Below are 23,000 nucleotides of genomic sequence, written 5' to 3'. Positions count from 1 at the left end.
GTGATCAGCTATCAAACTAAAAAAAATGTAAAATTTAAAGAGTGCAATTTTTAATAGATAAATATTTGCTACTTTATTTTTTTTTAATAAGTTACTTAAAAATAAGTATCTTTAATGAAGGTTCCAAGTATGACTTAAAGAAATAAATCATTCTCTTTAAAAATTGTACAAAACTCCTTTCTTATAATAGATTTGCATCGAAGCGTTTAGTGATCAACGTGTTATATACTATTTGGACTTGTGTAGACTACTTATTATGACCAACTCTCATAGTGCCAGTGACTTTTCCTCACATTTATTTTAGACTATAAGTCAGTGTCATTATTATGCATTATAATATTTTTTACACGTTCGTACTTCCTTTTAAACACTAAAAAAAAAGACCGCGGTTGACGGTTAAAATCTAAATTCTAAATGAACTATCAGTTTTAAAAAGAAAAGACGTCTATAGGGAACCATTGGTGAGGTCATCGTGACCAAACAATACGGTTGACCGTATTTCAGAAACCACTCGGAGTTGGTATCGATGGAAAAAAAAAAAGTTCAGTTAAGCAGCCGTGAAACGCGTTAATGTCCGTACACATTTCGTGTTCATGGTAAACGATTTGATCGATGGCACGACAGACTGCACAGTCCGTGCGTGATTAAGTAGAAAATGAGCGGTTTCCTCATAATATTGTGGCTGCCTACAGATTTACACACCTTCAGGTGAAATCAATTAATAAAAATTAGACGACCCTTACATGCATAATTATACCGGATGAATGATTTGAAGTTTAAAAATATCAAATACTAAGAAAAAAATGATTTTTAAAAATCAGACCATCGATACAGCTACTGGAGTTTAACTCGACGACGTCAATGGTAATATTCGGTTGTGATCAACATAATTGGTATGGGACCCGAGGTCAGTGTATCTCAGATAAACCAAAAGGTCGTTTCGGTCTAACGTTCAAATTTTTTTACTACATGTGTATGATTTTATACAGATATTTAGGACTGTGGTGGCTGCTTTATATATTATGTGAAGCAGCAATAATACAACAATTTCTAACATATTAATAAAAATAAAGCGAAATAGGTACTTAAATTATTTTTCAAATTTTTTATTTTAACATTACTTATATAACTTACAAGCTATGTGATAATATCTTACGAGAACAGATATTTATCATGTTAATAACTATACTTATTTAAAATTATTTTAAAAAAAAAGGTTATTCTATAGTACTCATAAAAAACTATTAATTTTTGACTAATGATAACTAGTAGACGTGTTAGATCAATTTTTGTAAAAAGTGTTATTAATTCAAAACACAATATCATTTGTTATGTAAAAAAAGTAATAATAGCAATAAAAACAAATCAGATATCGAAGCACAGTTTCCAATTTATGTAAGAATTTTCAACAATCTAGTAACTTTTGTACGGAAAAATAAAAAACAACCCTTATCGACTGAAAGGGTGATTGTAGTTTTTTGCACAAGAATTTTCTGCTGCCCCGAAGTTTTCCAATTAAAAGTCATTACTCTAAGAGAATAAAGTTAAAGGCGCACGAGCCTGTTTTTCAATCAGCCGAACAACTCTGATGAAAGCCCCGCGGTGGTATTTTTACAACGTTGTTTTACTGCTATCCTCTGTGAGCCTTTGTAATTTATATGAATTATATTAATGAAATGCATTAAAAGTAAGAAAAAAGACTGAATCGTTGTTATTGTTTTTTTTGTTCGATATCGGGTAAATGAAATAAAAAGAACGAAATAAGTAAAAGAAAACTATCTCAATAATATCGGGCGCGAGTACTTTAGTACTGTTACATTATAGAGATTTCGACATAGAAGTCAAACATTCGATTGATAGTGCCGTTTGTTGCTGACATGATTAATAGTATCTTGCGTGTCTCTAAGGGGTGAAAGGCTTTTGGTAAAATATAAAAAATTTGTTACAAATAAAAAGAAAAGATGTCTTAAATTTGTGTAAAAAAACAAGTATTAATATACATATCTTAACATCAAAATCTTACAAGGTTTTATAATTATTTTATTGATATTTTTGGAATAAAGTTACAATAAAATAAATAGGCATTGAATACAAGCATTATCACTGCAAATGTATTATTATTGTATTATAACATTATTTATTATTTCATTAATAAAAATGTTATCTGAAGTTATGACTTTACGTTAAGTTAAGAAATCCAGTTACTTTATCAATTTACATTAATTCGAGGCTCAATTAAGTTGTTATATAGCCACTTACAAGTATAACTAACATTTCTTAAAGTCAAAATTTTAATTTTTACTAAAACAAGAGCTGATTTATACAAAAAATATTACAATCCAATTCTTACTTTTTGCAATAATGAAAAATTGTTTGTATGAAATGTAAGCGTTCAGAAAATAATCAAAATACTAATAATCACATTATTAAATTATCTGCCAATCCTATACCCTAATTATAAACTTGATTCTTTTTATTTTAACACAAATATTCTACAGTAGAAAATTATCGAACAGTGTTTCTTTGGACAACAATTAATATAATACTGTGTAAATTCAAAGTTCATTGGTCCTGAGAATACACTAGGCCCCCCTAGTTTCATAGAGCCACTTATTTGTACTATCAACATAATTGTGAGTATATTTATACTCGTGTAGTGTGTAATACATATTGGTAATATTTATTTATGAAAAATAATATAGGCGCAGATTGGTGGTAGCTTTAAGGGGCTTAACCATCCCAAAATTTCAGAAAAAAAAAATATCAATATAACTACATAAATTTTAGAAAGAAAAAGTTAGATATAAAACCATTCCGAAAATTATATTGAAATTATGTCTATGTATATAAAGGCACTAACAGCTAGGACAAAAAAATTAAAAAAGAAGTTTTTACTGTAAATAATATAAAAATAAAGATTAACAAATCTTGTGTTTATAAAAATGTTTTAAATTGTACATTTTAAACGACAAAGCTATATAACACTACAAATTGATATCATTGATATTAATTATGATATTTCTAGAAATTTCTCGTGTTTAACGATTCTGATATCAGTCAAATTAACTTAAAATATACATTTTTTTTAATATCATTTAAAAACTTGATGATGATTTACCAAGGTTACTTTTTAATTCGTATAAATAAAAAAAAAGTAATAATAATAACAAGTTTATATATTTTATATTCATTGTGTATATATTTGTTTATATATTATTATAGTATAAATATTATAATTCATTAATCTTGTTTCCCGGTTTTGTTTTTACATTGTTTTTATTTAAATAAACTGACTTTTAGTAATAATCTGTTAAGTTATATGTACAAACAATTTAAGTGCAGTAGTTTTAATTTATCCTGGGCAAAATTAATCAAAAACAGAAAAGCAGTCAATAATGTAGTTGCGTTGGTAAACAATGCATTTTTGTCAACAGTAAATTGACAAGTTAAATAAGTATAAATATCATTACAAATAAATTATCATAACTATTAATTTTTTATACTACTAGAGAAATTTGTCTTCTATTAATAACATCTAATTAACATTAATTATTTAAATTTTATTATCTTACTTTTTTATTGTTTTTACAATAAATAAAAAATAATGTATGTATTGCACTTACGAATCTATCCGAGTACAAAGTTTAAACGGTAAAATAAAATAAAAATATACTTAAATATGTAAATACTTATTATTTTTTTTTTTTTTCATTAACAGTAAAAAACAACAAAAATCGGGAAATCAGATTATTTTAGGAGAATAAAATTATAGTAATAATAAAAAAATCGAACAATAAAACAAAAAAAATAATTATGCAATAAAACAACTTGGGTATATTTATTTGATGCCATTATAAATATCGTGTACTCTTACAAAACTAAAACGTAATAATAAAATAAAGAAAAATCACAGACTCTGGGTTAACACATTTACAGAAAATATTATAATTACAACACAACTCATAAATATATACGTTTAAATATTTTAATCTTATTTACAGACAAGTACTTAATCGATATTTACAACGAGAAACAGAGACAAAATTAAAAGTATACCAATTAAACCCCCGAAAAACGCCCAAACAAAAGAACAGCAATAAATATATAATTAAGTAGTTTTTTTTTGGAATTTAAGTTGATTTCGTGTACAATAAAAATTATTTTGTTTAATGTACGTAATCAGGTTATTGTTACGCTTCAAAAATAAAATGTCATAGTTCATTATTTAAATTAATCGAGGTAACTAATAATGAAAAAAAAAAAAAAAATTGTTCATTGACTATCATTTGATGTGCACGCAGACAAAACGCGATAATTGTCTTAATGGCGACACGTGTTTAAGCGACAATGTTTTTAAGTATAGTGACAGCGAAATAAAATAAATTATTTATACTTAATTTTATTTACATAAATTACATAAATATTATTTACACAGCGATATAATTTTGTGGACAATCCGAGAACGATTAAATAATATTTTTGCCGCGGTGGTGTGTTTTTAGCGTCTGAGAATGTTATTAATTTAACGGCCGTGATCACGATCGAACGGCGACGGCAACGTGAACGGCGACTAGCGCAGGCCGCTCGAGCGAGAACCGTTAAATTAATAATACGAATCTCAGGTGGTCAGATGCGTGAACGGATACGGAGTGCCGTAAGGTTGCGCGGCCATGTGATAGTGGTATGGCACCATGTTCATGCTTGCCATTTTGTGTTCTTTTTTCCATTTCATCCGCCTGTTCTGGAACCATATCTTTATCTGCCGCTCGGTCAAGCAGAGAGCGTGCGCGATTTCGATCCTCCGCCTTCTGGTCAGGTACCGGTTGAAGTGGAATTCTTTTTCCAGCTCTAACGTCTGGTATCGGGTGTACGATGTCCTTTGTCGCTTCGTTTCGCCGTTGGCGTTCACCGTACCTGATGGGGAAAAAAAACAAATCGTTATACTTCAAAATCAGATTTAAAATAAAACATTAGCCGTGAAACGTTCGATACGCGAACCAATTAACTAACACGATCCAATTGCAGATAACTAATAAAAATGTGTATAGATTGCGTTTGTTTTAACCGCGAAATTTAAATAAGTATACATTATAAAGAGAACAAAACCCGTCAATCAATCTGAATGGAGTTACGACTTGAATGTTTTCTTTATATTGTCTCCAATGATGTCTGTGTACCGGAAAACAATAGCGCATAATTATTATGTATTATTATTATTATACGTTGTGCCTATATACGGAACATTACTAGCTATACTTTATTGTTTATTATCATTACACCTAGTTAACCATTCAAATTTTAAGCTCCCGCTCAATGGTTTCATTGTACTTCGAGACAACCGGTTGAACAGCTTAATGAGAATGATTCATTTTAACAAAATCATGTGACATTATATTTCTACCAGATACAGTGCTGGCTAACGTCAAAGTTATTACACGTAATTAATTTACATTGAATCATTTACATTCCAATTACATTTGATACGCTTACCCTAAACTCTAAAAATTGAATTAATAAGGTGATTTATTAATTTATATTCTAAAAAAATAACCGTTTATAAAATCACACCGATACGAGATTAAAATGTTGTGCATAAACGTACTTTCAAAAGCAATAAAATCCCATAAAGATATTGCAAGAATAAAATGAAAATAAATATATATATATATATATTCCAAGAATAAATTTACAAAAATAAATGTTTGATTAACTGCATCCATGTAAACATAGTTTGCTCAGCCTAAAACATTTTCAATGCGATTTATAGAACTGTCCGATGACTAATAACGCCAAACCGTTTATTTTGCATTTATTTTCCACGGGCGCTTTCAACACATGCCTAGACACAAAATAGTTCAACTATTTCACCATTTAATCCCTCCGGATGACAGTCAGATCAGCCACCGGAATTAGCGAACGTGAGTGCAAGCACATTCCGGGACAAATTTCAAGAGTAGGATAAAACACGTGACACTTAGACCGGGCCCCTCCCCGTTTAGGGCCACACCATCTTCGCGAGAAGAGTATTAAAATCCGTGCGCTAATGTACGCGGCGTTTAGACGTTGCCAAAAAAAAAAGGTCGCTTCGTCTAGTCTTTTTTTCCCCCCAATTATCACGGTGACAATACTCGAGCATGTTTTTATAAACAAAAAAAGGATATTCGCTTTTAATAAATTTTTATTTTAACAGCACCTCTCGTCAGTTACGTCTCGTCACCAATTGACTGCGTTTATTATTTTTAATTTGTTTTTGTTTTTCACGCCGTCGCCAGCTCTGCTAGTCGAGACGCGGTTGTCAACAACGTCAGTGACGGGCAGATCATCCGACGTACACACTGAAATGGAGTCTATCCTTCCTAACGTCATCGCGTTGCACGAAACTGGCATATTAATTATGTTCAAGAATATTTCATTTTGGAAAATGTCATATAGTAGTCCCTGTTATGTCGCAAAGCGCAGTTGCCTATATCGACAACTGTAAGCATATTGGAGTCTATATTCTCAACGATAAAACGAAAAGAAATGTTTAACGCGTACAGACTTTAATATATTTTCCCAAATAATTACCTTTACTGTATTCTCGTTTGATTTCTGTCGGTAAGTGTAAATGATAAATGGCAAACCGAACTCAACATTTGTTGTGGTACAATAATATATCGAAGTACTGTTTGTCTAGGTCACAGTAAAATATCTCTGAAATAACCGTTTTTTGTAAACGAATCATTCATAAAAATATCTAAACATTTAAAAATTAAACATCTTGCTTAGTGTCACATTATCTTGTTCCAGAGGATAATTAATCATTGTTTATGTGAAAACGAAATCACATGTTTTAACCATAATGTTCCACTCGCTTATGTTTTTATCATCGTCCCGACATCTCAAAAAAATGTTATGATGCATTAATACTGTTTAACAAGTAGGGTGTGTGTGTGTTATGCGCTCTTAGTCGTATTTTACTATTGTTCATAATCAATCAAATTCCGTAAAGCGACTTAACGTGTACGATTCCGATTTGATAACACTCACGCCCAGTTGTACGTGCATTTTAAACGAGCAATTATAATATTTTTACTCAAACTCGATATTCTTAAAGTTAATAAAGTTTACGTTCCTTTAAATCGACTCCGAACGTTCATTTTATTTAAAAATGTTGAATAAGTAAACGATACGACTGAAATTAAACGAGCAACGAAACCTATCAAATAATTTGTGTTACTTAAAAATTTGAACACCGCGTGTTTCTGTAATTTAATCGCAAAACATTAAATTTTGATTTAATGGTCTTCTAACCTGCCTACAGATACAACATATATTTATTTTTTATTATTACACAAATAGCATTTTGTTGCAGTTGTCAACCATGACGCTTCATTTTGATTGATGAAACAATTTAACCGACTCAATTATTTACCCGTATTTTTGATTCGAAACTATACAGCACATCGACTACCACATGTTAGTTATTCGATATTTTTAAAAATAAATAAAGGCATTTAATAACAATTAAGGGGTGAGTATGACTACAATCATAATTACATAGCGCTCATAGGATTCTTCAGTTGGTCAAATATTTTACTGGAATAATTAATTTTGACATAAAAAATAAAAATCGTTGAATTACTTAAGCCGCCCATTTTGTTTCTTCATGTATTGTTATGTCATGCTGTACGCATACCACGGACCCCAAGAAAGTACTATTCGCTGTTGCAGCCATAAGATGACTTGCACATTTAAACGGGTTCCCATAGGCAGTACTCGGTGATTTCGAAACTACCAACGGCAAATCTCTTACAAGTCATCGTAGCCATAATCAGTGCACTCAATTGGGTACAACAGTGTTAGGTTTAGAAATCTGTTGACGATGATGGAGCGGAGTAGTGTTTAGAGACGCTAAGCCCTTCTCGTCTACGACTAAAAATTATATTAATTAAAAAAGTAATACTAAAAAACTGATTATCGACCATTTTTATTAAACCATTCTCTATTTAACAATAAAAAAATAACAATAGGTTTCCATTTGTCTTTCAAAAATTACCACTACACTTAGATATAATTTTTTTTTAAATAAATGTGCATATTTACTATGTTCCACGAAAATAAATTAAATTTTAATCTGTACACTTTTATGAAAAAAAAAAATCATTATTTTACGAAAAAATGTGGGGCAGTATTCTTAATAAATCACACTGTATATGAATTTGGTAAAACGCGGACAATCTCGTCTAGTGTGGAGCAGAAAATTTGTTTTTTTGGAAAACGTTTCGAGAAATACATTACTGTATGCACAGCAAATGGAAAACCGCAAAAAACTTGAGTGCATCGGGTGTTCGGGAGAGCCGGGAGAGAAGAGCGAAGAGAAAAAACGACGTCTGGAAGAGGAGGCAATGGCAATAATGTTGTACGGTAAGTGAAAACAATTTGAGTGACAGACCAGCCCCTCGCGCTGCCATGCCCAGTGAGTATTAGCACAGAGAGCATGTACACAAGCGTTGAAAAGAAAGTACAGGACAGTTATAAATGAGCGAACGACATGTATATGCGCTTTCCAAACTCCAACCCTCCGCTGCCCAAACACCGTCGTCGATACTTTGAAACAAATTCTGCAGGTAATAGGGTCGAGTGCATGACGCTCTCGAGGGGAGTAAAAATTGAGTTTATCAAAATCGGGTGGTAATATCGCAAGCCACGAGTACACGCCGAGAATGACACCAAAGTCAATATTGTGTCCGCGTATTGGACACGTGAAAACTTGCTCTGGTATACGCCGAGAATCTCGTTGGAAGTTCTTTAACAGGGTCAAAACGTATAAGTGCAGGGTAATTGAATGCGACTGCGATACGTTCCGGCGGGAGAATGAATTCAGAGTACCCTCAGTACTCACGAGAAGTTGACTGGTTATTTCGTATAATATAATATACAGAGAGAACGCAGGTAAAACTATATGGACTGGGGGGTGGCAGCTGAGACGTCACATATCAAACGGCAATTATGTCTCTGATATGACGGACAGGCCAAGTTTATATATCACAAGCAGCGAGCGTTTCCCTAATGCTTGCAAAACTAATTACCGACAAACTTATAAGTCCCGTAGCGAATTGGAAAACATTCGGGTAAAAAATTGAAATATTCAAATATGCCGCCGAGCTCACACAAAAGGTCCTTTGCACGCGATCCACAATGAAAAGAGAACATGGCCGTTTGCAGCTTTGGAGTTGACGATCGTTGAAAATACAAATCAACGATAATGTATTTTTCGTTTATTAAAGCCACGCGCGCAATGCACGAGTAGATATGTACAATCATTTTTTTTTTTTTTAACACAAACACCGAGTCATAAAAATAAAACGTTCGCATGCATACTGCAACGGTCGTTGTACGTGACTCGTGTCGACTATGAAACGATTAAACAGTACACCAATGCAGTGCGATTTTCAACAAATTTTTACTGGGCCACGTCAAATTGTTGTTCCAATGTAAATAGCCAGTTGTAGTATGATATAAGTATTTTTTTTTTTTTTTTTGATAAATTTGTGTAGTCCTGTTGGTAAGGGAAACGTAAAAAAATACAATCAACAAAGTACTTTCACTGGACAACGGTTTTGACGCCTAGTTTACTAGCTTAAAAAAGATTTACCAATGGCACACACTTTTGTACAAGCTAATTAAAAGAATCACAACGCGGAATTTTCAATCTGTACTTAGTTCGAACTCGAGACAGAGCTTCATTTGATTATTTATATGCGCGTTATGCAGTAAAAAGTTTATCGTACGTGAAGCAGCGGTGGAATTCATAGCACGTGTACAACTACTGCAATAGACAATAATGAACTTATCGAAAATAAAAAACAAATATCAAACGCTCATTGGTTTTTTGTAATTTGCCATTTCTTACGGGTCGATTACATTAAAGCGTTCCGTACCAACACAATATTATTTGTTCGTTGTCACTGAACTTTATTAAAACGTGCAGTCGACGGACAATTACCTAATGACACTTATCAGTAATTTTACTGGATTTTGAGTTTACATGAAGCAAAATAAAATATTTCAGAACGAGTTTCAGTGAAGCAGTCCTAGTCTATCATAAGGTGGGAACAGAAATGACGTTGGCTATTGGACCTAAGCCAAACTACATAAACTTCAATCTAAGTACTAACTGGTGTAAGCGTTTGAAACGTTGCATGATACCGTCATCAGCGAACAGCAATAATAATATTGTGCTTTACGTCGAGGAATTTCATATGATAACAAATCATTTTTAAAAATATATTCCATTTTATGTCCAGCTCATTCGATGAGAAAGTCTCAGAAGTAGCTTCATTCAGAGATTAAGATACACTTTGTTCGTATTAGATACAATAATGAATTTTTAACTCCACACACCGGCGAGTAACCAAATAACTTACCCAACTGTTTCAGAGGTTAACCGACTGTAAATATCCGTTGATTAGTTTAGTAGGAAATCATTTTCGACATTTGTACGAAGTAAAAGTTCTCTAAACTTGATGTTATTGGCCACCTATCCGCTTAGATATTATAAAGAAATGCTACTGTCCCGCATCATTAGAACATTATAATACATGAAAATTTATTCGAACAGAAATGACGTAAACTTAAAAATATGTACTAGTATAATAGATAGGTAAAAAAAAAACAATATTGTCAGGAAATATATAAAATAATTATATTTACAATGTTAACATTGAAAAAACCGGTTGTTTTAAAAAATCGCCATCATCATTCTAATACTTTCGCTCAGTAATCAATACGATTACAATAACATGTGTGTAGATTTCAAATTAAAATTAGTGACTGCGAATTTGTTTTCCTCACTAGGTCATGGGCGTTAATGTCTTTTATTTATGGCATTATTGGCAAGTGTAAACGTGTAGTACAACATACCTACACATTTTTTTTAACGTTGGTAAATTATATGGGATAATAAAAAATAAATTACATAAAATATTGTGAAGAACTCTCGAATAAAATAACACATAAAACTACGACGTGGCTCTTTCGACCGACGTGGATAAATGCAGTTCGCAAAAAACAGGATTACACCTTCGGCAACCGTACAGATAATAAAAAAATTGACGACGGGTCGGTGGCGATTGTGTTAGCTAACCGTTTATGAGGCGCGTGTGGCGTTTGTGTGTGCGGTGAGTCAACCCGGTCCATATCATGAATAATGCGTCTTGGCAATAAATCACCAAGTCAGATGACAACGTACACTTTTGGCTTTCCGATTTTTTAATTCTGAATAGCCAAATATGTGTCGCGCAAACCGAACACTACCGCCGGAGATATTTAAAAATAATATTGTCTCGGAAAAAGAAAAACCAAATTTCTAATCGAGACAACGTCAACAGTAATCAGCAGCGTACGGGTAAGTGTACGGCCGCCCGCCGAGCGTAGTAACCGCTGAGCAATTACTGCGTACCGGTTTGCCGGAGATCAATAAATTACATACTCACAAATTTTGTACGGCGCTATTTACCTTAAGGTGTGAAGTGCGTGCCAATGTGTACGGCGGTCGTCCGACAAATGAATAGCGTCACAGAACCATCGGACGCGACTACTAGTTGCGCGCATCATTTCGGTACACACAAAAAATAGGAGTGTATAAACACGGGGGTTGACACGGAGTGTGTACACAACTCGATAAAAAGAAACAATAATAAATAAAAAAGAAATACGCGGAAGAGAAAACCTCGGGCGGCGGTAAATTTATGGCGTTTAGATTGGGTTGCCGGGCTGTCACTCGGGAGATATCTCAGTCGCGCATATAGTGCACACCACGCGGTTAACTGTGTATACACCAGAGAGACGGTACAGGGGAAGAAAACGGCAGTACATGCCGGGGAATTTACGATTTCCTCACGTGTACACCTATAACGCGAGCGTGCCAAAAAGACAATAATAAAGAATAAGTGCCGTCGGCCGGCTAGACGTCTCCGCTGACCCTCCGCGAGTACGCTCAGAGTTTTATTCGCCCTCGCTGGTCGAACGGCTTACCCTTGACGGGGGTGGTGTCACTGCTAATAGAGCCGAAACGCCGACGCGGGATATAACACACCATGGGAATTGGCTGGTCTGCAGCCGTGTAACTTTTTTACGGGCCCCGTGTACGCGCGTGGTGTTTTTTAGGCCAAAGGGAAACGGTTTAATTGATACACATAATAGCTCACATACTGACTGCGAGTTCGTATACAGCACCCGGAGATCGTAAATCAAACGCGAGACTGAGCGTGTATTACGTGAACATGAACTGAGTGTAAAGGGCAGCGTCAGCCGGAATGTCAAACAATAAAATAACAAAAAATAACAAAATTGATTTTTATTTGCGGCTCTTTTATTCGGTACAGTTTCTCTTAGTTTTTTTTTTCCCCGGTTCCTTTCTGCCGTTAGAATATCATGTCCTTTTTCGGTAAACCGTAAAACATCTTGGCCGTCTTTCGCGATCCGTTTAGTACCTAGTTTGACTACAATATTTCTGACTTTTGATTTCACCCTCGTTAAGACTTTTCGAGATGAAAAGTACCGCGTGCACCACGATTTCACCGCCAAGGCAATTACTACTAGATACCTTTGTAAAGAAATTGTATTCACAAGAAACCTTGTTTTTTTTTTAGACAGATACCCGATGCATTCTTTTGAACGCATAGAAGCAGTCGCTTAAAACAAACGCGTTCGTGTTACGACAAGCGACAGCCGTATCGATTGTTGAAAAGCGGTCGGTTTTCACACGTATCGGACTAATTACGCTCATCGATAATAATTCTTAGAACGTTTTCGATATTCACGCCGCGAAACACAAACCTATAAACGTTTCATAAATCCCTGTGATATTCGGGTAAGTGTATAAATCGAAATAGATCCTCAATCGTCGGCACTGACATTGCCTGCCAGTCTGAGCTGCTGATACCTCGTGGCATAGAACGAACTGTCTTTGCCCACGCCCGTGTTCGGCACATAAATCATTGCGCAAAACACGATGAACGTTGGACAAATAAAAATCTTTGAATGTTTCTTATTATAAAATTATTATTTTTTAACTCGGTGAAAAAAAAAACTTTGCCAGAAACACACACACACGCGCCAGATAACGGGGAGGAAAAGTTTTAATTATAACTCTTTTGTTTCAGCCGCCAAAAAATCACAATATTTTTATATCGCATCACTCGAGAATCATAAATCCTAAAGAATCGCGCACGAACGGCTAGGGACCCCCCCTAGATCTTTGTGTAATGTCACGGAGTGGTGTTTACACTTTATTCACTCTGATTTACGTCTGGTTAGGATTTATGATGAGTAGTCTTCTGGCCTGGGGCCGCGTAATACGTTCAAAACTGGTGTACGATTTTCGTATCATTTTTCTTTCGACGATAAATATTTATTGGGCGCACAGTACACTTTAAAAATACACAATTAAGTACATTATAATTAGATTAACTTTTTTTAACGACACTGACTGTTGCGAGAAACCAAAATAAAATCCGTCATTGTTAACATTAACTCGTTTACCATTACACCGAGTAAGATGTTACTGTTATTTGTTTTTATTTCTATTGAAATCGTTTTGTGGAGACCTCGTGATTTTACAGAAAAAAAATGTGTCGTCAACATATTTTTGAACCAATAATTTATCGTTTCATCAGAATAAGTGATAACCTTTGGTTATTTTTTCTCCTGACAATTGTATTAATAATCATTAATTTGTTTAAAACGTTGTTTTGTTACTTTGTCAACAGATTTATTGCGCAAAGACTATGTATTTTTAATAAATTTTGTTTGTTGTATAATTAAATCGTTCCAACATCAATTGAATACCCGACTCTACAGCTGTTCGTATAGATACCGGTAGAAATGTGTGAAGTAAAAGGCGTGTAGGCAATAAAAAACTTGTCCAAGTCGCGGTATTCGATTTTTATTAAACGATTCCTAATTTCGCCAAAGGGCAAGTAGCAGTCTGCGTTGGCCATTACCCGTACTATCTGGCAGTAATATTTTTATTTATCGTTTTTATATTATCATTGTTGTCGTTGACTACCAGACGGCAAATGTTGCCCGAGTAATGTCTTCATTACAATCGCATTTATGATACACGTACGCGCGTTTGATTAACGCCCGTTGGAATAATTTATGTCGGCGGCGCCCCCCCCCCCGCGCGTTTCCCGCCAACAATGGCATGTCCGTATTACACAGAGATTTTAATACGGAATTATGCACTCCACCCAAATTACTGGATCCGACCCATCCGATAATTGGACCGACGTTGTTCTTTTTATTTTTAACGCGTACAAATGTTTTGCCGCACGTTTGGCGCGCTCGTCAAAGGATCGGCCGCCGCCGCCAGGACAGCGCACGGCACGGCACATTTAACCTGCCGCACCGATTGACTTATGGACGTCCGTCGTGTGAGCTACCACGGAAAATTTATACGCGTTTTACACGTTCAAGACGTTTATTTATTTGTTTGTTTTTTTCTCCTCTCTTAAAAACCCAGAAATATGTTTTAAATTAGTTTTATTTTTACATTTAATATCAGACAAATAACGCCGACAGTTGTTTGCTACTGTTTGCTACGTTAATAAATTAATAAGCCACAGTGAAATTAATATATATATAAATTTAAATCTAATTTGTTTTATGTACTGATTTAAGTAGCCAGATATGTCACAATATTTAATAAAGCATAATCAAAGGCCACTCTTGATTGGGTAGTATTCCTCTCCGAGCCAACACATCAATTTATATTTAGCTCAATTTCATTTCAAGAGAAAACGAGAATTAAGGATTTATTATTATTAGTGATATAATATTACCGCAATAGTGTTTTTCCAGAATATTCTCAAAAAACTAGACTATTCTTTTAAACTTGCCGTTATTACATTTTCTATTATTGTAAAATGGTCCTGAAATGACCAACAAGTATAAGCTTAATAAATTTGAAATTTATTTATTTACTTACAGATAATAAAAATTATTTGGGTGAAGGATTTTAATTTTTTATTCTTTGAGCAACAAATAAAACATTAAGAAGTTATAGAAATGCCAAAACAGTAAGAAGTCATAAAAATGCAAGGAATGAATCATTTTTCGACTAAAATGTTTTTTAGAGAATTTTTGTTATCATGCGACTATAAAAGATTATTTCACTTCATAAATAATATTCAACAAAGATCCACTACTTCAAATAATTTTCAAGTTTAATTGAATAATTTTAATGATATTGTTTAGTCTATTTTTCTTTTGACAATATATTTTTCTATAGTAATTTTCAAATAATATTCTCAAAAATATTCACGTTTTTGAAATATTCCGTTACATCAATAATAACTATTATATCATTACAATCGAATTTTTGAGTGTTTTTTTTTTTCACTAACTTATGATTTAATAGAAATATCGTTTTATTTTATGACTTGAAGCGTAAAATGACGTGTAAATTAAATCACAGGAATACGGTCCAACTCAGAAGAGGAATTAAAATAAAAATCATGTTAAAATATCGGTTACATTCTTAAACGTCAACCCAACCGCCAGAAGTATCTGCATTTTATTTAAAATTTCCTTATGTTTAAAATTTTTTTTTTAATATTGACTGACAATAATTATAAACATGTGTATGGTAAATAGGTATTTGGTTGACATTGTATAATCTGAATAATTTTACATCAGTAATCGTTATCTCAGTTGATATAATACATAGATATGCATTTTGCCGTGTCCAGGTCTGGCTATTCTCATACGTACCGAATACAGGTACCATGTTTGTAGCTATTAAAAAATAAGTATCAGCATATTGGCGCGGTAGGAAATAACGATAAAATAAATGTATCATTTTAATATCAGTAATAAGCCGACTTATGGTGATTTATTGATAATATTCTAAACAAATATCGTAATAAAACAATATCTTTAACGCAATAAACCAGCACACTATTAGCAAATGTATCACGCGGCCTTTTGGTTCTGTTATGCCTACACACATTTACATATAATGACGTCTTTATCAAATTATGATACTTTTAATGGCGTAGGGTGAAGTATTATTTATAAATCAAACGTAGGAAGGTCACTGTCAACAGTACCGCTTAATTTGAATAACGGCAAATCGAAGTAAAATGTATTTTTCTTACGAAAATTTACAATAAAAACGAAATGAGTTTTCCATTATTAGTCAGTGAGTCGATCTGTAAGAAGTTAAAGCACAAAATTACTCTAAAGCCAACCAAAACAACATGACGTATAAAGACCAAATTTGAACAGCTGGTGTCGGATAATTCAAATTAGTCGATCGAAACCAACTCTCACTGAAAGACGTACGTGTAAATATTATTTCCTTTTCTGGAAGCCATCGCATGTGTTCTATTCCGTTAATTTTCATTCGTCGCCGCTGCTCGTTCGGTCATATACTAATAGGCTCGCGCCGCGATTTTTAATTTATTATAAAAATTGTCCAATTAACATAAGTATATGCTAACGAGATAAGTATTTCATAACGCCGAATTATATGTTTTACCTTCGGCACAAAAATGGGACTTGAATGTGTCCACACAAGACAAAGCCGAATTAATGTCTACTGATAAAAATGTCATATTTTAATGTAAAATCTGTAAGGACGTGTACTTCAAGTACACATTTGAGTGTTAAATATAGACGTGCACGTAAAAGAATCGTTTTAAATAATTCATGAATCATTAAATACGCAAACGCCGTCTGTACGAATACGAGCAATCTAAAAAAGTTTTCCAATAGACAACACTATCGCCGATTACATTATCATGCCAATTTAGTAGCAATAAGAAAAAGGCCTGTTCGGTGATTTCAACTCGGGTTGCAGCGTGGTAAATTATAATCAAACCATTTTTAAAGGTTGTTCGTTTTATTCCGACCGAAGAATACAATTTTTTAGTGGATGGCGCCTTCTTTTGTGTTGCATACACACGTGCGTGTCGGCGGCACGAGAATTTTTACCATTCGCCGACGACAGAGGAGAATATCTCGATTGACTGACAGGCAGACCTCGTTCGACCGTCCCACATAATATTACCACGTTCAGTGCGCGCACATATGACCCGATGCCTTAGGACCCCAGAGGAGCTCTACCCTCGTCGGTTCGCCCCCGTGCACAACCGAACACCGGTACAACACATTTGCAGCAGCGTCGAGTCGCCAGAACGCAAACCCCCCGATGAAAAATAATAAAAGTAACGTTTTTGTTCTTTTTTTTTTTTGTACCCTGAAAACTATTAATAATGTATATCGGATTTGGGGTCGTTTGATGGCAAAATGGGGCGGTAAAAGTGTGGGCAAACGTGCCGTACAAAATTATCCCCCACCCGCGACTACTGCACCTGCGGGCGGTAAGTGCGCAATTTGTAAAAACGCGGTTTGGACCGAGTGAGAAAAAATACATTACTAGTCGCACCCCTTCACCACTGCAGGCGAAAAATTAAAATTAGGTGACGATAGGCGCGACTTGTGAACTAACTCTGCGTGAAGTAGCGATGGCAGGTTTTATTTCACTCAAGTAATTATATACGTTGGCATTGAGCTGTTAAGTCTGAATCCCGTGGAAATATTAAAACACTGCCATGACAACTCGATAGTTATTAATAATGATATCGATAGATAACTGTGAACGCATACATTAAAAAATACCGGTTCCCAATCTCGGAGATGATTGAAAGCGACTTGATATTTTTAGCGATTTTCGTTTGAATTCATTAACTTTTATGTGCTTAACTCGGGTGCGTCATTATTATTATTATATTCACAACTTTGGCTGCCATTAGTAAAGTGCGTAAATACAGTGTGATTTTTATTATGATCCATTCAATTAACACGCACAATAAAAATAATCATTTTTTCCTCCTCGTTTTTTTACATACACGTAGTGTGTGTATTTATTTCGTACGACATTTAAAAATTCCGCTCTGGTTTAATTACACTCGTTCGTTCGTGCCGTTGTAATTAATCTTCAATTTATCATATTATAATTATTATTGTTATTGAGCGTTTTAACAGTATGTAAACGACCCGGATGATTGTCGTGTTGACAAAATGTTCTGTCACTGCGGGAGGGTTTTTCTTCGAAGGGTGAAAAATAACAACCGAACTGAGGATTTTTGATGTTTGACGCTGTGCGTCGTCTTCTACCCCATTTGGGTCACAATTATAATTGTGTGGGCGCTTTGATTGTTCAAAAGAGATTTTTTCAAATAACGATAAAACAGGACCCAATTAAAATGCAGTATTTGTAAAGTTTCACAGCAAGTCAATCTCCGAGGAAATACTCATATGGTATTATTATAAAACAGTAGTCGGGCAACATTAATGAGAGTGGGCGGTACTTTTGATACCACTCGAGGGTGTTGTACATTTGACCACTGATTTAATAATAAACCACCCCTTTGACGTACTATTAAATAAGTCACGACTTAGATTACTGAATAGTTTAATATCAATAATTTCAACAAATAAAGAAATCCTATCACGATTAAAACATATTTGAATTAAAACTCAAATCTGACAAAGAATTTTTGACTTTTATCGAAATTTTTATTGATATTTAATGATTCTATAATCAACATCAATAATAAATTAGTTTGATTATAATGCTTCAATTTCAACAGTTATATAAAATAAAGGCGCAAATTGAAAGGTTTCGAAGGAGCAAACCCCTTTAAAATGTTTTTTTTCAAACTGCGGTTATGTCAAACATAAAATAAATTCTATATTTTTTTAAAAATTTAATTTTTTGATTTTTGATTTCACAGTTTTATAGGTTCTAGATTTATTTCGAACTGATTTTAAAATTTGTTGAGTTGATTAGATATTACCATGTGAATAGAGTTAAATTTTATATTTATGATCAGTTGTTTTATTATTTTAACTAATTGTTTAGATTAGCGAAAAAATGCTTCATAGTTATTAAAACCCAACCTAACAATAATTTTAAAGAAAAAATATGAAAATAACGTTTAATATAACAATACTTATGTATATATAAATTTTAATTATAAAAAAATAAACTGAAAAAATATTTATTTTTATCATTCAAGTTAAACATTTTGTTAAACAAGTATTAATGGTTTACAATAATAAAGCTAATGATAACATTTCTTTGGAAATTCGAAAAAAATAATAAGAATGTGGTCTAGATTATTATTAATTAAAAATTGTTATTTTAAGTAATAGAAATAAATACTAATTTCGATATTATTATTCATTTAATTTTATATATTTTATCATATATTATTTCAATTACATATAATAAATCAAACAAACTTAATTTTTGAAGGCAAATTGTTGAAAAAATAATGTTTTACAACAATATTTAAAATAGTTCCTTAATAACATAGATATTGAGAGTAAATGTCATATTTTATAAATATTTGTTTTGCTATTATAGGTATTTAAAGAATTAAACAAAAAAATTTTAATTTCATTTTTAGAATGTTTTTGAGAGATTTGAATATTCCATCTGACATATATTTTATTTATTTTAGACAAATTATTGTGATTTTTGACTGTGAAATTAATTTTATTAAATAATAAATAGAAGAAAAACTATAGATACAGTTAATTTAAATTATATTTTAACATCTTTATTTTTTTCTAAAAATCTGATTTAGTAGTGTTCTTTTGGAATTTCGGAATAATTTGTTAATGTAGAATTTATAACGTTTACTAAAAGGCTCAAAAACTACAGTTAGTTTTCAAGAGTATGCAAAAAAATTCGTATTTCCTAAAATTATTATGTAAACCTTAAAAAAAAAATACAATTTCACTTTAGAGTTTTATACATGATTGGTTGGTTCTAACACTATTTTAATTGAATTTTTTTTGTAAATTTACTAGATATGGAAGAGGTGGTCTACTGTAAAGTTGACAAATAAAACAGAAATCTTTTCAAGAAAAATCTTTACTAAAAATGTACTTACTTTGGCCAAGATGTACTCGTTTCATCCACGGGTAAATTTGTGGTGGATTCTGACCGGACCCTTTACCGGACGATGCGTTTCCTGGACCTCCACCGCCGTTGGACGATGTGGACGATATGGATGAAGCGGGTGATGATGAAGTTTGGGACACGGGTCCCTGGGCGCCGGGTGATGATCCTGCCGCTGACGACCTCGCAGCTTTCATGGACACGGATGGTGGAGATCTGGCACCCGGAGGTGCGGACGTAGTCAAATCTTGTGGTGAACTTATACCGTTGGGCGTAGCGGTAGCCGTCACTTCGTACTTACATTGAATGCCGGCCGCGGATGGCATGCCACCATTATTGTTCAATGAAGACGATATGGGTGATATGGCACCCGGCGACGGCAGGCCACCAGAGCCTCCACCATGCTGTAGGTGTTGTAAGTGAACGCCGGCCGCGGCGGCCGCGGCTGCTTGCAGTCTCTGATGTTGCTGCTGTTGCTGTTGATGATTCACCGAATGCAATTGTGTGTAGTCAATCATGGACGGTGAAGACTGTTGCATGTATTGAGATGCATACTGTTGTGGCGAATAGCATCCGGCTGCTGGGCCACTGTTGTACACTCCTTGAGCTTGCCCATAATAGTCCGCAGCTCCTGGACTGCTCGCCTGCAGGGGATCTACAACGGGCGACGTGGCCGCTCTGGCTTGTTGTGCTTGGCTTTGCTGATAGCAGTTCATGAATTGATACGAACTCATGTTCATTTAGACGAATTTATTTTCGCAACTTTTGTAACCGAATAAAGTTTTTCAATGTCACTACAAATATAATATTTATATATAATATATAATTAAAAAAAAAAAAACGAACTAACTCCGTCAAGTTTCGACCATATCTGAGTACGGCAATAAAATAGTCATAATATCGCTGAACGAATTTTAAGTCGATATTGATTTACGAAATGTTCACAAAATTAAAAAAAAATTATCAACCGCGATGAACGATAGTAATTTGTAGTTAATGGCAAAATATAGTAATTAATATTTAAAACGGCGCGTGGCCACGTGCTGGTGTACCGAAAACGTAAGTGATACGACGACGGTCCGCGTTCGGTGGCGAGTGGAACAGTACAGAGGAACGGCCGCTTAAGACACTGTACGCCAGAATGGTATAGTAGTTTTTGGTCACCGCCCGACAACTTCCGATGCTACTCTCAGCACAACAGCGGCGGCGGCCGCCAACGAGTTTGTGTACGGAGCGCAACGCGCGCGCGTGTATGTGTGTAGAAAAACGTAACCACGATCACGGACCAATGAGAAAGCGCAACGGCCGCACTGGGTTCTGGCTGTCCCTCGTGCAGTACCGCTGCCGCCACCGCGGAGCACTCAGAGAGCGCCTTGGACGACGCATGAATGAACCGGTGTGTGTTTAGTGTAGTACGTGTGTGTGAGTGCCAGTGTATTATTGCGCGCACTCGCTGTGTTGGCGGCTAACATACGGCACAGCTGCCCGTCACACAGCAGTGTCCGTGTTGTTGCCCGTCACCGGGAGTCCACGGCGTTCTGTGCGCCTTAAATTAATAAACATTTTACCATTTCCTTCATCGTACAAATCAGTTTATTTCATTAAATTATTAAAAATGTTCATTAATTTTTTTTTCAATTATTTATAAAAAGAAAAAATAATAATTAAATAAATATTTGTATGAGTATAATCTTTTTGGTTAATTTACTCTAAGATTACAAATAATTTATTTATTTATATCTCAAATTATGGTACTATACAATATGAATAAAATTATTTTTTTAAAAACAAGATTCAACCATGTTGAATATTTGGATAATAAATGATATTTTTCGTTCAATTTATCCTAGTTAGTGTTAAATTAGTCGGTAAAACACATTATATGAATGACCGGTCAATTAATTTAAACAGAACTGTGTTCAATAGAAGTAAAAATAAAATATTTAAGAAGAAAATGGTTAAATTTTTATTACGTTATAAAAATTACTCGTTCTACATAGTGAAATTTATTTGTGGTTAACAGAACAAAAGACTTTTGTTCTATGTTCCATGTTCTATCCACTATTAAAATAAAAATAATTTAAAAAGGTTTAAAACTGACAACTTCTTTTCTATCTTAATCGAATTTTTCTAAAAAATTATTTGAACTCAATTAGTAATAATTTCATGGTTTAAACGGTAGACAAAAATTAATGCCCAATTGGTGTTTCAATTATTCATTGATAGTTCCCGATATCTGTAAACTCGAATAGGCATACCTTGCGTCATATGTGTTATTAGTCAGTTTGAGTCTATTGGAGTTCGTGATGTGTCTAACACATGTCTCCTCCACCGGACAGTGTAATCGTGAACGTGAAACGCGTCGGATACGGCCCGACCCCATGAAGATTCATACACGAGGGTTGTATTCACACACACACACTAAGTGTAAGATGTTGACAGCCACGTATGCGAACAGAAGAAGATTTAGACTAACTTTGACCGTGTTCATTGTGGATTTCAGTGAACCTACAACCATCTCGACTCGACACCCTCGATCATTGCAAACATCATACTAATTATGTAAGAGCGCGTGTCTCGTATAGTTAGTGATCTTATTGCGACCTCTTGAAGGTTTATCCACTCAAATTTATCTTTGAAAACTTAGTCCGGCTTTGTTTGACGAAAGGTCCATCATTTGTCACGGCCGTGATCATCCATCGAGTATCAGTGTCTGAGTTTGTTATGGTAAATAACTTATCCACATTGTTTCACTTATTACATTAAACATTTTATCATGATGAGTGACAGAACTCTATATACGCACTTTCATGTTGTGTATTACCTGTTAATGCGTTGAACTTTCTTTTTAGTAAAAAATAAAATTAAGCAACATTATTTTTTGTTTGTTTGCTGTTATTTCTAAATCATTTATACTTGTTAATGATTACAACAAAAAAATTCTGTAGCTATTTTTCAAAAGCTGATATGTCTACTTTGGCATCTTTTTGGGAGAAAAATAATAATTTAAATTCAATAAAATAATTCAATTAATTTC

The 23,000-nt window shown here is 33.8% G+C and overlaps 1 protein-coding gene across 1 annotated transcript; it reads right to left on the bottom strand.

Moving 5' to 3' along the window:
* Positions 1-3,161: 3,161 nt before the first annotated feature.
* Positions 3,162-21,206, bottom strand: LOC126903879 (homeotic protein Sex combs reduced). The gene is made up of 2 exons (XM_050682415.1): positions 19,956-21,206; positions 3,162-4,914 (listed from the first exon to the last, which is right to left on the bottom strand). The coding sequence occupies exons 1-2, from the start codon at positions 20,701-20,703 to the stop codon at positions 4,619-4,621; spliced, it is 1,044 nt and encodes a 347-aa protein (XP_050538372.1). The 5' UTR covers positions 20,704-21,206; the 3' UTR covers positions 3,162-4,618.
* Between the last annotated feature and the right edge of the window lie 1,794 nt (positions 21,207-23,000).

Source organism: Daktulosphaira vitifoliae, unplaced genomic scaffold, assembly GCF_025091365.1.
Source record: "Daktulosphaira vitifoliae isolate Bord-2020 unplaced genomic scaffold, ASM2509136v1 Scaffold_4, whole genome shotgun sequence".
In the NCBI taxonomy this organism is placed as follows: Eukaryota; Metazoa; Arthropoda; class Insecta; order Hemiptera; family Phylloxeridae; genus Daktulosphaira; species Daktulosphaira vitifoliae.
Note: the sequence above shows the minus strand (reverse complement) of the source record. Positions and strands in the feature narration are given on the sequence as shown.

What these genes read in the sequence shown, in the direction of transcription:
- LOC126903879 (XM_050682415.1), bottom strand. Translation starts at nt 20,703, where the DNA reads ATGAACATGAGTTCGTATCAATTCATGAACTGCTATCAGCAAAGCCAA. An exon ending in ACGAGTACATCTTGGCCAAA is followed by an intron (nt 4,915 to 19,955) that starts GTAAGTACATTT and finishes TTTCCCCATCAG; the next exon opens with GTACGGTGAACGCCAACGGC.